Source organism: Heteronotia binoei, chromosome 11 (assembly GCF_032191835.1).
Source record: "Heteronotia binoei isolate CCM8104 ecotype False Entrance Well chromosome 11, APGP_CSIRO_Hbin_v1, whole genome shotgun sequence".
Classification (NCBI taxonomy): Eukaryota; Metazoa; Chordata; class Lepidosauria; order Squamata; family Gekkonidae; genus Heteronotia; species Heteronotia binoei.
Window position 1 is genome coordinate 50,595,111 of NC_083233.1, and position 14,172 is coordinate 50,609,282.

General features: G+C 42.6%; 1 protein-coding gene across 3 annotated transcripts in view; it reads right to left on the minus strand.

The window, feature by feature from the left end:
• LIMK2 (LIM domain kinase 2) overlaps positions 1–14,172 on the minus strand; it is a 66,386-nt gene that overhangs the window by 12,366 nt on the left and 39,848 nt on the right. For all 3 annotated transcript variants that reach the window (XM_060249449.1, XM_060249448.1, XM_060249450.1), the window contains 5 exons: positions 10,871–10,980; positions 9,285–9,473; positions 4,491–4,596; positions 3,867–4,063; positions 1,870–2,056 (listed from right to left, as the gene is read on the minus strand). In XM_060249449.1, coding sequence (XP_060105432.1) covers positions 1,870–2,056; positions 3,867–4,063; positions 4,491–4,596; positions 9,285–9,473; positions 10,871–10,980 — 789 coding nt within the window. The remainder of the gene's footprint in view (positions 1–1,869; positions 2,057–3,866; positions 4,064–4,490; positions 4,597–9,284; positions 9,474–10,870; positions 10,981–14,172) is intronic.

Sequence of the window (14,172 nt, forward strand, 5' to 3'; positions counted from 1 at the left end):
TATAGTGGCTAGAACACTAGAGCTGAACTAGGGAGATGGGAGTCAATGCCCCACCCTGCCACAAAGCTCACTGGACAACTCTGAGTCAGTCCTCTCTCAACCTAACCTACCTCACAGGTTTGATGTGATTAAACAATCAAGGACAAAATGTGTGAGGGATGGGTGGGAGATGTTCTGTGCTCACTGGAGGAAGGGAAAGATTTAAAATATAATACACCAATCTGGATTCCTTGGTTCACAGTTCAGCCTCTTTTGCTACACCAGATTACTGGGCAATTGGAGGTTTATCTGTTTTTGGGCAATGGCTGGAAGTGAGGGGGGAGAAGGAGGGAAGAACTGCCCACCAGGCTGTCAGAATTCAGCATGAGACCAACTTAAAACCATCACACATCATTATGCACACCTCAACTTCTCACTGTATTAATTTCTCTTTTGTTTTTAAACAGTGGCATGGGGATTCCATTGCAGGGCATCCACAAACATGAGGCCACAATTTGTCAAAGGATTCTTAACCGAACCAGAATGCACAGGACAAGGCATGCTGCAGACAGAGAGAAGAAGAAGATCCAGCTTACCTGGGCCTGTTATTTGCCTACCCAGAAAAGAGGAGGAAACAAGCTTGTTAGTAAAGAAAGTTGCCCAAAGCTGGAATGCAGCCACAGACAGTCAAGGCCAGGCCCCATTTACCAGAAGGATGCAGCAAGAGGAAGCTGTGGATTCTTGCCACTCTCTTAAGCTGGATTCAAAGCACAGGACAACCTGCTCCCTCGCTCTTTGGGCTGTCAGCAGAATCCAGCAATTCTCCTTACAGGAATACTCAAGTATGAAAAGCAGAAGATTGGGGCGGGGGAAGGAGGCTAGTGAATTCAGGCTGGCAAAGTTCAAGTTTGCCACATTGAAAGACTCATTCAAGAAGCAGACTTGGCATCTGACCTGCAGTTCATCTCATTCTAGAAAACAGGCTGTTAAGTATGCAGGAACCACAACTATTCAGTAGAGCAGGGACCCCAACCTTTTCAAGCCTGTGGGCACCTTTGGAATTCTGACACTGGGTGATGGGGGCAACCACAACATGGATGCTTTGAGAGGCAGAGTCCCCCCCCCCCTCCAAGGACAAACAAGTACAAGGAAGAAGAGGGGAGATTTTTTTTAAATACAGTTATACAGTTATATAAGTTGCCCTGCACCTATAAAAACAAAGGAAAAAGGAAGTCTGGCCGAGTCAGTGGGTAGAGGATCAAGGGTGGCTGAGTAGCTGCAACTCCTTCCTTCCAACAACGGGGAAGTGATCAGCTTTGCCCCCAGAATGGTTAAGAATTTGCCTCTTCATTCCAGCCTTCTCATACTGACTTCTCTTTCACTTTCCTAGCATCTTTGGTCTCCTCAATTGCAAGAGTCTTAATCTTATTTTATCTCAGTAAGCTTCTGAATAAACAGACTGCAGACCAAGAACAATATTTTCAAAAATAGTAGACTTGACTCAAAACAGATCATCTGAAAGCAGATCATACTGATCACTTGCCAATCAAGTTCCCATTAGCTGCAGATTTTCAGTTTTAAAAAAATCATCTGACAGGGAACTCAATATTCACATTACTGCACTAAATATAGCCATGTAGGCTCTTCTCACCCACTCCATTTAACTAGACTGACATACAGAATACAAAATGTACTATAGAAAGAGCAAAATGAAACTCGATAATCAATGCCAGCTGCATAATCTATTTGAAGGACAATGTAAGAAAGTGTGAACAAAGCAACACCATTCATAAGATTCAGATGAGCACCAGAAATTAACTCTAGAGAAAGTAAATGGCCAGTTTTTGTTGGGGAACAGATACCCAAAAGCCAACTGGCATACTATCTCACCTTAATAGCTTGGCCAAAGAAGCCTTTCCCCAACACCTCACCATGGATCAGATCACAAGGCCGGAAGATCTGTTGGGAACAGCTGGTTGAGGAGCGGAGGGATTCAGAACGACTGATGTCACGGTTGAGGATGAGTGGTTCCTTTGGGGAGCTGGGGCCAGGCGACTTAGAAATGCTGTTGCTTCGCCTGAGGTACAAGACAAAGTTATATTGGAACAGATAGGGGGATTAAAATTGAAGCTTGATGGATTAGAAAATGGATTGAAGGACTTAAAAACGGATATGACAAAGTTGACACAAACCAAAAATTCTATTGACACAAAACAAATACTAAAGCAGCAAGGTACAGGCGACTTGGAAATTAAACAGGAAGAATCAGAGAACAGGATTACTAGATCAGACATGTATAAGGTAAAATATACTTCAAGATTTTTAAGCATATCAGAAGAAATAAATGAGGATTTATTTTGTTCAGTAGTGGAAACATTGACCCCCACGCTGGAAAAAGAACAAAAAAAACCTGAGAGGGAAATTAAATATATATATATAGGTTAAACTCTCTAAAGCTAAAAAAGAATGGCTCACTTAGAGAAATACATTCAAGAGACATAAGGAAACAGATCAAAGATGTAGTTTGGAGAAGGGAAAGGGAGAAACTTATTAGATCTAGAGGTCAGAAAAATAAAAAAATGAAAGAGATATTATGGATAATTAGGCATTTAACTCCAAAACCAAGAGAGGTTTTAAATAACCAAGAGAGAAATTGGCGTAAACGGAAGAAATACCAAAAATGGAGTATTTAATAGGAAAGAAATACCAAAAATGGAGGATTCATAATTGGATGGTGCTGCTGAATGGAATGCCAAAGCAAATAGTTAGACTAGGGGGGCAGGTCATACAGATGGTTAAAGGTGTATGGAAGTAAAGTATTATGCAAGGTGTCAAGCGTCATCGATAAAATATCTTTAATGAGTTTTCTTTGAGTGCAAGTGAAAAGGATAAATGGGTTTAATTTGTAATGTAATAGTGAAGGTGAATGTAGTAAATGGTGAATAGAGATAATGGAATTTGAATGTATATATAATTAGTGAAAACACTGCCTTCGACTTCTGTTTTAATAATATTTTCTTTTGTATGGTAACAGGCTTGTACACAATATATTAATTTAATAAACTGTAAAAATATATATATAAAAAAAAGACAAAGTTATGAGTGGTTGCCAAGTTGAAGAGCATTTAGTACCTTAGCCACCTGAGTGGGAGGGGAAATGTGACCAGGATTGCCCAGGCTGAGTGACTGTCTATATGTAAGCTGCATACAACTCTCTTATCCCAGTTTTCAGTTTTGTTTTTAAATTTTTCTACTTATCTTTCATTTAAGACAAGCTCATAAAGTCAGACAATAAAATTAGATTGTTAGGATAGATTACCCCAATAAAACACCAATTGCTTCAAGTTAACAGACGTTTGATTTTTCCCCCAATTGTCCCCAGCAAAGTTAGAACTGACCAATCTGTAAGATGCCCCACTAAACAGGACTGCCTTGGAGAAAATGCCAACCATGGTGCCCTTCTGGCCTTGTCCAATAGCCCATTCTATAAACTGGAGCCATGACAGAAGAAGAATGCACACTTGCCAAGGAGGCCCATGCCTGACAGATGGAAGGCTGTGCCAAAAGTAACCTGAAGTAAGGATCTAAGCTGTTACACAGGTTCAGGAGTCCTTTAGGCATGTAGCTCCCCGAGGTTATGCAAGGCTTTAAAAGGCAGGAACTAGCCCTTGGAATAGAGCTTGGAAGCTAACAGGGATTTTATCCCTCTCCCAAGGATCTTCCCTGCCAGACTTCAAAAAGACAGGATAAAAGGTTCTTGTTTGACACCTGACCTAATTGACCATGCTTCAGATAAGTAACAAGTCCACCAAAACCCATACCATATACAACCAAAACTATCTGGAGATGAGCAAAGGAGGCTGAGAAGCTTAACAGTGACCCAGTACCTGAGGGAGCGACGGCGCAACGTTCCTTGCAGATTTTCCTTTAAATCCAGAGGGGAAATAGGACAGGGAGAGGTGGGCTTTTTAATACGTGGGGGCAGCCGGGAGTCCAGGCGCAGTCTGCCCAGGCGTTGAGAAACGGGGTCATGCTCAATCAAGAGCTGAAGAGTTTGGCTCGTCTTGCGAATCAAGTCCTCTACCTGAAGAGCAAAACCAAGGAAAGCATTCAGTGGATGGGGAATGGGTGCTTCCCGCCTCAAAAAGACCCAAGATGTATGCAGACATCAAATGCCTGATCGCTGCAGAGCCAAGGAGGGGAGATTATTACAGCCATCACCATTAGCTGACATAAGTGTAGTGATAAGATTTCTTCTTGTATACCTTTTTTAAATTAAGCCAGTTACAAGATAAGTCAGCATTATCCCAGATGCACACAGCAACATGATATTGAGAATCAGATCACAAAACACCAAGAATCTACTTTTGAGTTCAACAAGACAACTGAAGCCTTCCCAAGAGTCAGAATAGAGATCCCAGCTGTTCTATTTCAGGCCTCAAAAAATGATCCAAGAAGAGAGGAGAAAGTCAGATGGAGACAGATGTAGATGAGAGAAAACAAAAACATACCTCTTCTGTTTGTAGTGTGCGAATCGGGGTTCCATTTATTTCTAAGATCCTGTCTCCAGGATGAATAGCGTTCTGGACATCAGGACTAATATGCATTCGGTTGACTCTAAACAGAGAAGACAGTGTATGCAAGAGATGCTGATCAGAAAAAAATAACAGTTCTGGTTTTTCAACAAGCAACATGCAGACAGGAGAAAAAGAAAACAACTAAAAATCAAAAAGAACAGAAGCCTCTGTAATCCCTGGTTTTCTGATATGCCAAGATATTAGCAAGCAGAAAGGCTGTTTTATTTAAAATATTGGTATACCACAACATATTAACTTCATTTAGACCTCATTTTTAACTTCATTGGGGACCCAAAGCAGCTTACAATGTTTTCCTCTATTACACTTCATCCTCACAACAACTCAGTGAGGTAGGTTAGGCTGTGAGTGTGACTGGCCCAAGATCACCCACTGAGCTGTCATGGCAGAGTAAGGATTTAGAACATAAGAACATAAGAGAAGCCATGTTGGATCAGGCCAAAGGCCCATCCAGTCCAACACTCTGTGTCACACAGTGGCAAAAAATTTTATATATACACACACACTGTGGCTAATAGCCACTGATGGACCTCTGCTCCATATTTTTATCTAAACTCCTCTTGAAGGTGGCTATGCTTGTGGCCGCCACCACCTCCTGTGGCAGTGAATTCCACATGTTAATCACCCTTTGGGTGAAGAAGTACTTCCTTTTATCCGTTTTAACCTTTCTGCTCAGCAATTTCATCGAATGCCCACGAGTTCTTGTATTGTGAGAAAGGGAGAAAAGTACTTCTTTCTCTACTTTCTCCATCCCATGCATTATCTTGTAAACCTCTATCATGTCACCCCGCAGTCGACGTTTCTCCAAGCTAAAGAGTCCCAAGCGTTTCAACCTTTCTTTATAGGGAAAGTGTTCCAGCCCTTTAATCATTCTAGTTGCCCTTTTCTGGACTTTCTCCAATGCTATAATATCCTTTTTGAGGTGCGGCAACCAGAACTGCACACAGTACTCCAAGTGAGACCGCACCATCGATTTATACAGGGGCATTATGATACTGGTTGATTTGTTTTCAATTCCCTTCCTAATAATTCCCAGCATGGCGTTGGCCTTTTTTATTGCAAACGCACACTGTCTTGACATTTTCAGTGAGTTATCTACCACGACCCCGAGATCTCTCTCTTGGTCAGTCTCTGCCAGTTCACACCCCATCAACTTGTATTGGTAGCTGGGATTCTTGGCCCCAATGTGCATTACTTTGCACTTGGCCACATTGAACCGCATCTGCCACGTTGACGCCCACTCACCCAGTCTCAACAGATCCCTTTGGAGTTCCTCACAATCCTCTCTGGTTCTCACCACCCTGAACAATTTAGTGTCATCCGCAAACTTGGCCACTTCACTGCTCACTTCCAACTCTAAATCATTTATGAACAAGTTAAAGAGCATGGGACCCAGTACCAAACCCTGCGGCACCCCACTGCTTACCGTCCTCCACTGCGAAGACTGCCCATTTATACTCACTCTCTACTTCCTATTACTCAGCCAGTTTTTGATCCACAAGAGGACCTGTCCTTTTACTCCATGACTCTCAAGCTTTCTAAGGAGCCTTTGATGAGGAACTTTATCAAAAGCTTTCTGGAAGTCAAGGTAAACAACATCTATCGGGTCACCTTTGTTCACATGTTTGTTTACCCCCTCAAAGAACTGTAACAGGTTAGTGAGGCAAGATCTTCCCTTGCAGAACCCATGCTGAGTCTTCCTCAATAACCCGTGTTCATCAATGTGCCTACTCATTCTGTCCTTAATAATGGTTTCTACCAAATTTCCCGGTATTGAAGTCAGACTGACAGGCCTGTCGGTGCGGGAGTTAGCAGAGTGAGCTTGGTGACCTGCCCGGCACAGGGCTCCAGGAAAGAAATCAGCCAGACACCTGCAACTAGTGCCAAAATAGTGTATTTACAGATATATACAATAAGTGCTCACTAGTGCAGTCCAATACCTTACTCCAACAGAAAAAATGCTCCGCCTACACACCAACTCTCAGAGAGAGACCTGTGTGTTCCACACACCGTCTTCTTATAGTTCTACTACCCAATCCTGGCTGTGCACTGTCATGCTGACTCAGCAGGTTTCTTCTCTTGGCTTCTGCCGGCTCAAACCGGCCTGCTGATAAGGTCATTGTGACCTAGCATGCCTGCTAGATCACCAGCTGTCAAAGCATAGCTGTCAGACTGGGTTTACATAGATTCATTACACCAACAAGGCCTGTAATTTCCCAGATCTCCTCTGGAACCCCTTTTAAAGATGGGGGTGACATTTGCTACCTTCCAGTCCTCAGGAACGGAGGCAGATTTCAATGAAAGATTACAGATTTTTGTTAGAAGATCCACAAGTTCAACTTTGAGTTCTTTCAGAACTCTCGGATGTATGCCATGCGGACCCGGTGACTTATTAGTTTTTAATTTGTCTATCAGTTGTAGGACCTCCTCTTTTGTCACCTCAATCTGACTCAGGTCTTTCAACACCCCTTCCAAAATTAGTGGTTCTGGGGCGGGCAAAAGGTTCTCGTCTTCCACAGTGAAGACGGAGGCAAAAAATTCATTCCACTTCTCAGCCATTTCCCTATCCTCCTTCAGTAATCCTTTTACCCCATGGTCATCCAAGGGCCCCACTGCTTCCCTGGCTGGTTTCCTACTTCTAATATATTTGAAGAAAGTTTTATTGTTGGTCTTTATGTTTTTTGCAATATGCTCCTCATAGTCCCTTTTTGCCTGCCTGATTACAGTCTTGCATTTGATTTGCCACAGCCTGTGTTCCCTTTTACTAATCTCACTTGGACTGGTTTTCCACTGCTTAAAGGAGTCCTTCTTACCTTTTACAGCTTCCATTACTTTGTTTGTTAACCATGCAGGTCTTTTCTTATGCCTGTTTGTGCCTTTCCTAACTTGTGGTATGCATTTTATCTGAGCTTCTAGGATTATTGTTTTAAATAGTGACCAAGCTTCCCCAAGGGTTTTGACTGTATTTACCTTTCCTTTCAGTTTCCTCCTCACATGCCTCCTCATCTCAGTGTATTTACCCCTTTTAAAATTAAACATGGTTGTGGCGGTCTTTTTGGGCAACTCCCTATTTATACAAACGGTGAAATCAATAACATTATGGTCACTGCTCCCAAGTGGCGCAATCACTTTTACATCTCTCACCAAGTCTTGGGCATTACTTAAGACCAAATCCAGGATCGCCCCACCCCTGGTAGGTTCTGAGACCATCTGCTCCATAGCACAGTCATTGAGAGCATCAAGAAACTCAATCTCTTTCTCTCGACCAGAACACATATTGACCCAATCAATCTGCGGGTAGTTAAAATCACCTATTACGACACAGTTTTTACGTTTAGCCGCTATCTTTAAGCCTTCCATCATATTATAATCGTCCTCTCTCTTTTGATTTGGTGGGCGATAACAAACTCCCATAGTTAAATTTCCTTTTGGGCCCTCTATTTCAACCCAAAGCATTTCTAAAAGGGAATCTAATTCTCTGACCTCAGTCTTACTGACATACAGAGCCACCCCACCTCCAACCCTTCCCTCCCTATCCTTCCAATATAACTTATATCCAGGAATCACCGTGTCCCACTGATTCTCCTCATTCCAAGTTTCTGAAATTCCCACAATGTCTATGTTTTCTCCCAACACTAAACATTCCAAGTCACCAATTTTACTTCGAACACTTCTAGCATTTGCATACAAACATCTGTAATTTCCCAGGCAAGCTAGGCCCGCCACCTTCCTCCTGCCGCCTCGAGACTCAGGCAGACAGTCCATACTGTTTGTCACCATCACAGTGGACAACTCTGGTCCGTTACCCGGTAGAAAAATAGCAGCCAACCCTTCATCTCTTTGAGACGAGTCCTCCCGAACCATCTCCTGTCGGCTTTCCCCCAAAATTTAGTTTTGACTTAGTTTAGATTTGAACTTGGGTCTCCCAGATTCTAGTCCAATATGCTAACCACTACATCACACTGCCTCTCCACCATGCATATGACCAAGGCAGTTAATATTCAACTCACTAGTTAAAAAAAGGATGGAATGCATGAGAGCAATGAGCACGCAGGGATGGAAGGTAAGCACCATAAACAAGAAGGGATCAACAAGGCCCAGAATACAATATAATGCAGCTTAGTCAGCACCCCATAGGTTTCTATACTCCTCCTCTTACTCCAGTTCTCCCTTGTACTGTAACCATTGTCAGCCTTTAAACCAGAGAGTGAAACCCACTTTTAGCCCTCATTTCAAGTTATTGGTATGCTCACGAGGATGCAACAAATCCTTGGTTAATGCCAGTCCAAGAGGGAGAAGGGATTTGCCTAGACAGGGTATGCGAGAAGCATGACAGCCTATGGGGCTTTTTCGTACATGCAGTTAGGAGATGGAGAGCTTTGTGACATCAGATCACTGCCTTTGACCCTTGAAAACAAAATAGCCCCATAAACACAGGAACTTTCATTTATAACACCAAGGAATGGAAATCCAGTCTTCAAAAAGCAGTGTGCAGGAACTCAATCAGCTATTGCAATAAAAGCCAGAAAGCCAAGAGTTGGGATCTTTCACCTTTCCACTGTAATTCTTGGGTTACAGTACAGCAGATCCATAAAGTTTAATAGATTCAATAGTAGATGCTGCAACTTCCTGACTCCCAAAATTTCTCACCAAAGGCAGCTTCTGACATCCAAGCAGCCCCATAGGACATTTAGTTGAGTTCATACTTACTCTTGCACTTGGACACTGGTGGCGTAGTTTGAACAGCCACCATCGACAGCCACCGACAATCCTCTCTTGCCATCGGTGGCTGCTGGCATAGAGATGAGCGTCAGTGTGTAGGGCAGCTGTTCACATAACAACTCCGTGGACAGTCTCTCTATCATCGGTGTCAGCACAATCTGGTTATGGCATTTGCCACTGAACAAGAGAGCAGAGGAAGTTACTTCAGTGACATTCTTCCATCCCTGCTGTTAGTTTTTGAAGGAAAAAAAATGTGTGGACATTATTGTTCCTCAGTGGCTAGCCTCTAAGATGGAGAAGCCCAACCAAGCCAATATATTCACCCACCCCCATAACAAGTTCAATGGCTATTGGCAGCCCATTCTAGGCAAAAGGCTTCTGTATGATCCTGTATTTGTATTCCATTTGCTGCAGTACATGTACTTGGTACATGCAGTACCAATGTGGTGTAGGGGTTAACAGCAGTGGACTCTAATCTGGAAAACTGGGTTTGATTCCCCATTCCTTCACATGAAGCATGCTAGGTGACCTTGGGCCAGTCATAGTTCTCTCTGAACTCTGTCAGCCTCACAAGTGCCTGTTGTGGGAAGGGAATGTGATTGTAAGCCACTTTCAGACTCCTTAAAGTGGGAGAAAATGGGGTACAAAAACCTACTCTTCTTCTTTACCAGCCAAAAATGCCACATCTCATCCATTGATGTGCATAGATGCAGTATCACAGAAGATGGAATCAAAGACAAAGGAGAAAGTTCAAAAAGTACCTCTGCCACTCCATAGTTTGAAAGCCACTAATATACATTACCATGGCTTCAACTACATTCCAGGTGAATGCAGTGCTGCTGAAATGTCAGTTGGGACATCTTCAGTGAAAAGATCCATACTGGCAGGCCAAGATCTTTGAAAAAGAGCAGACTCATCTACTACTGACTCCCCCCAGCACAACACACCGTCTCAGGCAAGGATTAAGTATGTTCTAGGTTCATGCAAGATACTGGCAAGTGCCTTGCATGAACCAAGCACACACCCTCCAATGCTCCCTTTGAACACATGTACATATATAGCTGCCTTATAATGATTCAGATTGTTGGTCCATCAAAGTCAACATTGCCTACTCAGACTGGCAGCTGCTCCCCATGGTCTCAAGCTGAAGTCTTTCATACCTACTACCTGATCCTTTAACAGAAAATGCTGGGGACTGAATCTGGGACTTTCTATATGCCAAAAAGATGCTCTACCACTGAGCCACAGCTCCTCCCCTTTGCACCAAATCCTCAACAATACTTGGGGGTTCCTTGGCAGATGAGTCTTGAGGGATCCTTTTTGTATTAATGCAACAATACAAAATTGCTCTCTGTAGGCAGCAAGTTTTCACACTGTATTGTATACTAGTGTAGATCATCAACTAAAGACATAGGCCTTTTGCCTTTCCCTACATATAAAAGGCAGCCAGGTCCCACCAGGACTTCAAATGCCAGTTAATTAGACAGAATGAGGAAAGGCTGGCACAGGCCAAACACAGCATCAGTCATTACTCATGCCTATTCCAACAGCAAGCATTACACACACCATCTTACCAATAAAGAACAGAGTGCTGCACCAAAGCATACGTGTCACCATCTTCAATGATCACCTTGCAGCTCATACAGGCAAAGCATTCTGGGTGGTACTTGTATTCACCAGCAACCTGGAGAAGTGGTCCAATTGGAGATCATGAAGTATTGAATAGCACAGCAAGTTGGAAGTGAAATAATCACCTATTAAGCTCATCACTTCTTCCCCACATCCCCTTTCCTAAGGAATGTTTTGCTCCATTCATACCCAAGGGTTCAGCTGATGCATCCTTGCCAAGGGGTCAGATATTAGCACAAAATCAATTTTTCTTTTAGCCAGGAAGCAACAACATACAACCTGTCCAACAACCTTCCCAGAAACCAACCATGCTCCAAGACCTGTGACGTATTCCCTTGCTGGCATGACCATGGGCCTTCCAAGAAGGTGGATTTAGCCAAACACCTCAAGAATGATTAAGACCTTGTTTAGGACGGCCTTCAGGCTGCTGGGAGCAGAAGGAAACCAACTAAGTTTGACGGCTATGACCAGACATTCTTCAGTTGATAAGGTAGCTTTAATGTATTATTGTAAGGCTTTATGTATTTTGAAAATACTTCAAGGGGCTCAAAGAAATAATAAATACAGTACTTTATTTGGGGCAGTGCTACATGGAGAATCCCTGCCTTGGAAAGCAGTCCTAAGCAATGCATCATGAACTTGACATTGATGTGAAGTACACTTGCAGTGGAGAGTTGCCAACTGGCTGCCTGTAAGTAATCTTTAACCCCAGAGGTTTAATTCTATTGGACTCTAACAAGTTTTAAACATGGTACAGGAAGTTTGGTAACAGTTTCACTTACTAGGAAAAAGAATTTAAAGGCATTTGCATGTTGTATAACAGAGATGACAAATGTCAATGTAGCATTAAAATGTATTAACAACATTACTGTTTTGAACTGCTCACCTGCCATTAGATGTGCATAAGTATGGGCTGCTGTCACTGGGAAGCCCTCCCTATTGTGAGACTGGGCAACTTATCATGAGGCTTCATTTGTGAAGCAACTAGAGATGTAAAAGTCTGGAGGGGGGCTGAAAAATGCAAAAAAAAAAAAAAAGCCTCTTCCCCCAATTCCTTCTCCTGAGGACTTATTTTCACATTTTTCAATGAAAGAATTGGAAATTTTAGGAGAGCACTAAAAAAAACATACTCCTGTGAAATATGAGCAAAAACGGTGTGTGTGTGTGTGTGTGTGTTTCTCCTTCAAAATGTATAGCATGAAAAAATCTGGAAAAAATCAGAAATGTTGGGGAACACTGTAAAAAACCTCTGCATTTTGGAATGAGTGAAATGAAAGGCAAAGAGTTTACTTTTTAAAAAGTGTAGTACAAAAATGCTTGTGCATGACAATCTACATTAGCTAATGACAATTTCTCTGTATGGAGATATTATTTATTTATTTATTTAATTTATATCCCGCCCTCCTCGCCGAAGGCAGGCTGAGGGCAGCTCACAGGTTAGGGTCAAACAATGACCAAACAAAATAAAACAGTAATAAAAATAAGACATAAAACAATTATTAAAACATCAGTCTCGATAGGTGCTAGCGCAATTAGAATTTCAGTGATAGCAGATGGCGAGTTGGTCAGTATTAGGTGTTCCAAAGAGGACCTAGGAACGTCACAGTGTGGTAAGAGAAATCCAGAGTAATGTTTAGGTTTATGGGCCTAATCCGTTGCTATAGATGTTACCGTTATGAGAAAGAATGGCGTAAGAGTGCCGTTTTATAGGCCCTATGGAACTGTAGAAGCTCTTGCAGGGCCCTAACCTCCTCCAGCAGCTAATTCCACCAGCTAGGTGCAGCAATGGAAAAGGCCCTGGCACTTTGACTTAAGCCTGGCTTCTCTAACACTGGGGACTGTCAACAGGTTTTGAGACTCGGACCAAAGTGCTCGCTGGTGCATATGTGTGGGAAGGCAGTCCCTAAGGTATGCAGGACCCTGGCCACATAGGGCTTAAAATGTTAAGACCAGCACCTTGAAGCGAATCCGGTACATTATTGGTAGCCAGTGCAGCACTTTCAGCACAGGCTGAATGTGTTCCATAAAACAACTCCCACTAACAGCCTGGCAGCAGCATTCTGTGCTAGCTGAACTTGCCGGATTTGGGACAAAGGCAGCTCCATGTAGAGGGCATTACAGTAATCCAGCCTCGAGGTGACCATAGCATGGATCACAGTTGCCAAGCCGTCACATTCGAGAAAGGGGACCAACTGCCTTACCATCCACAGATGGTAGAAAGCTGACTTGGCAGTGGCAGCTACTTGGGCCTCCATTGTTAGAGAGGAATCCAAGAGCACCCCTAAGCTTTTAACTTTGGGCGTCGGCATAAACTGCGCTCCATCGAGAGTCGGTAAATGGACCTCCAGTCCTGTACCACAACAGCTTAGATACAGGACTTCCATCTTCGTCGGATTTAATTTCAGTCTACTCAGTCAAAATATACATTTTCAGTAATTTTTGTTTAAATGCTATAATTAATTTAATGATGATAATTATCAGAGGTCAACGTCTTCAATATTAGCACATTTTAAGTTCAAATCCAAAAGTGCTGAAAATTCTACCGATTTTGACTGTATAAGTGTTTCTGTCTAAATATATGTTCTCAGGGGTCCTTTTGTAGAAAAATAGGTGGTGGAGCTGATCCAGGGGTTGTTATGCAGCTGCACCTACTATTCAATGGACAAGATAGGTAGGTGGGGAAGGAGAGGGGGAACCCTCAGAAAGGCTCAGGAGCTGTGCTCCTGTGAGCTCCTGCTGAATTCAAGGCCTGTATGTTCTTATGTTTAAAAAAACCTGATTCTTGTCTTCAACTCTTGTCTTCAAACCTGATTCTTGCCCCCCCCCCCCCCACCTCTTAGATGGCCAAAATTAAGAATGTGTGCTTCAGTAGCCTAGAGTGCAGTAGTTTGGAACTAAGTACTGGGTTTGCTTGCTTTTTACTTTTTAATTTCATAAATATGCCAAATAGTTCGATGTTATATGCTGTTATAAATTATGCATTTTATGTTGTCATTATAAGTTTGATAGGAAAGTATTGCATATAGTTCATTATTTCCAAATAATTGTTTTCTTTCTCAAGAAATCGGCGAAAAAGTCTTCCCACGCCTTCAAAATTTCCAGAAGTTTTACATCTCTAGAAGCAACACACACTTTCAGCCTCCAGGCTACACTCTGGAAAGCAGAGCAGCCTCAGCTGTACAGACACTGTTCATTGTTTCTTTACAATGAGGATACAAACTGCCACAGGCAGGCAGGAAAATTCATG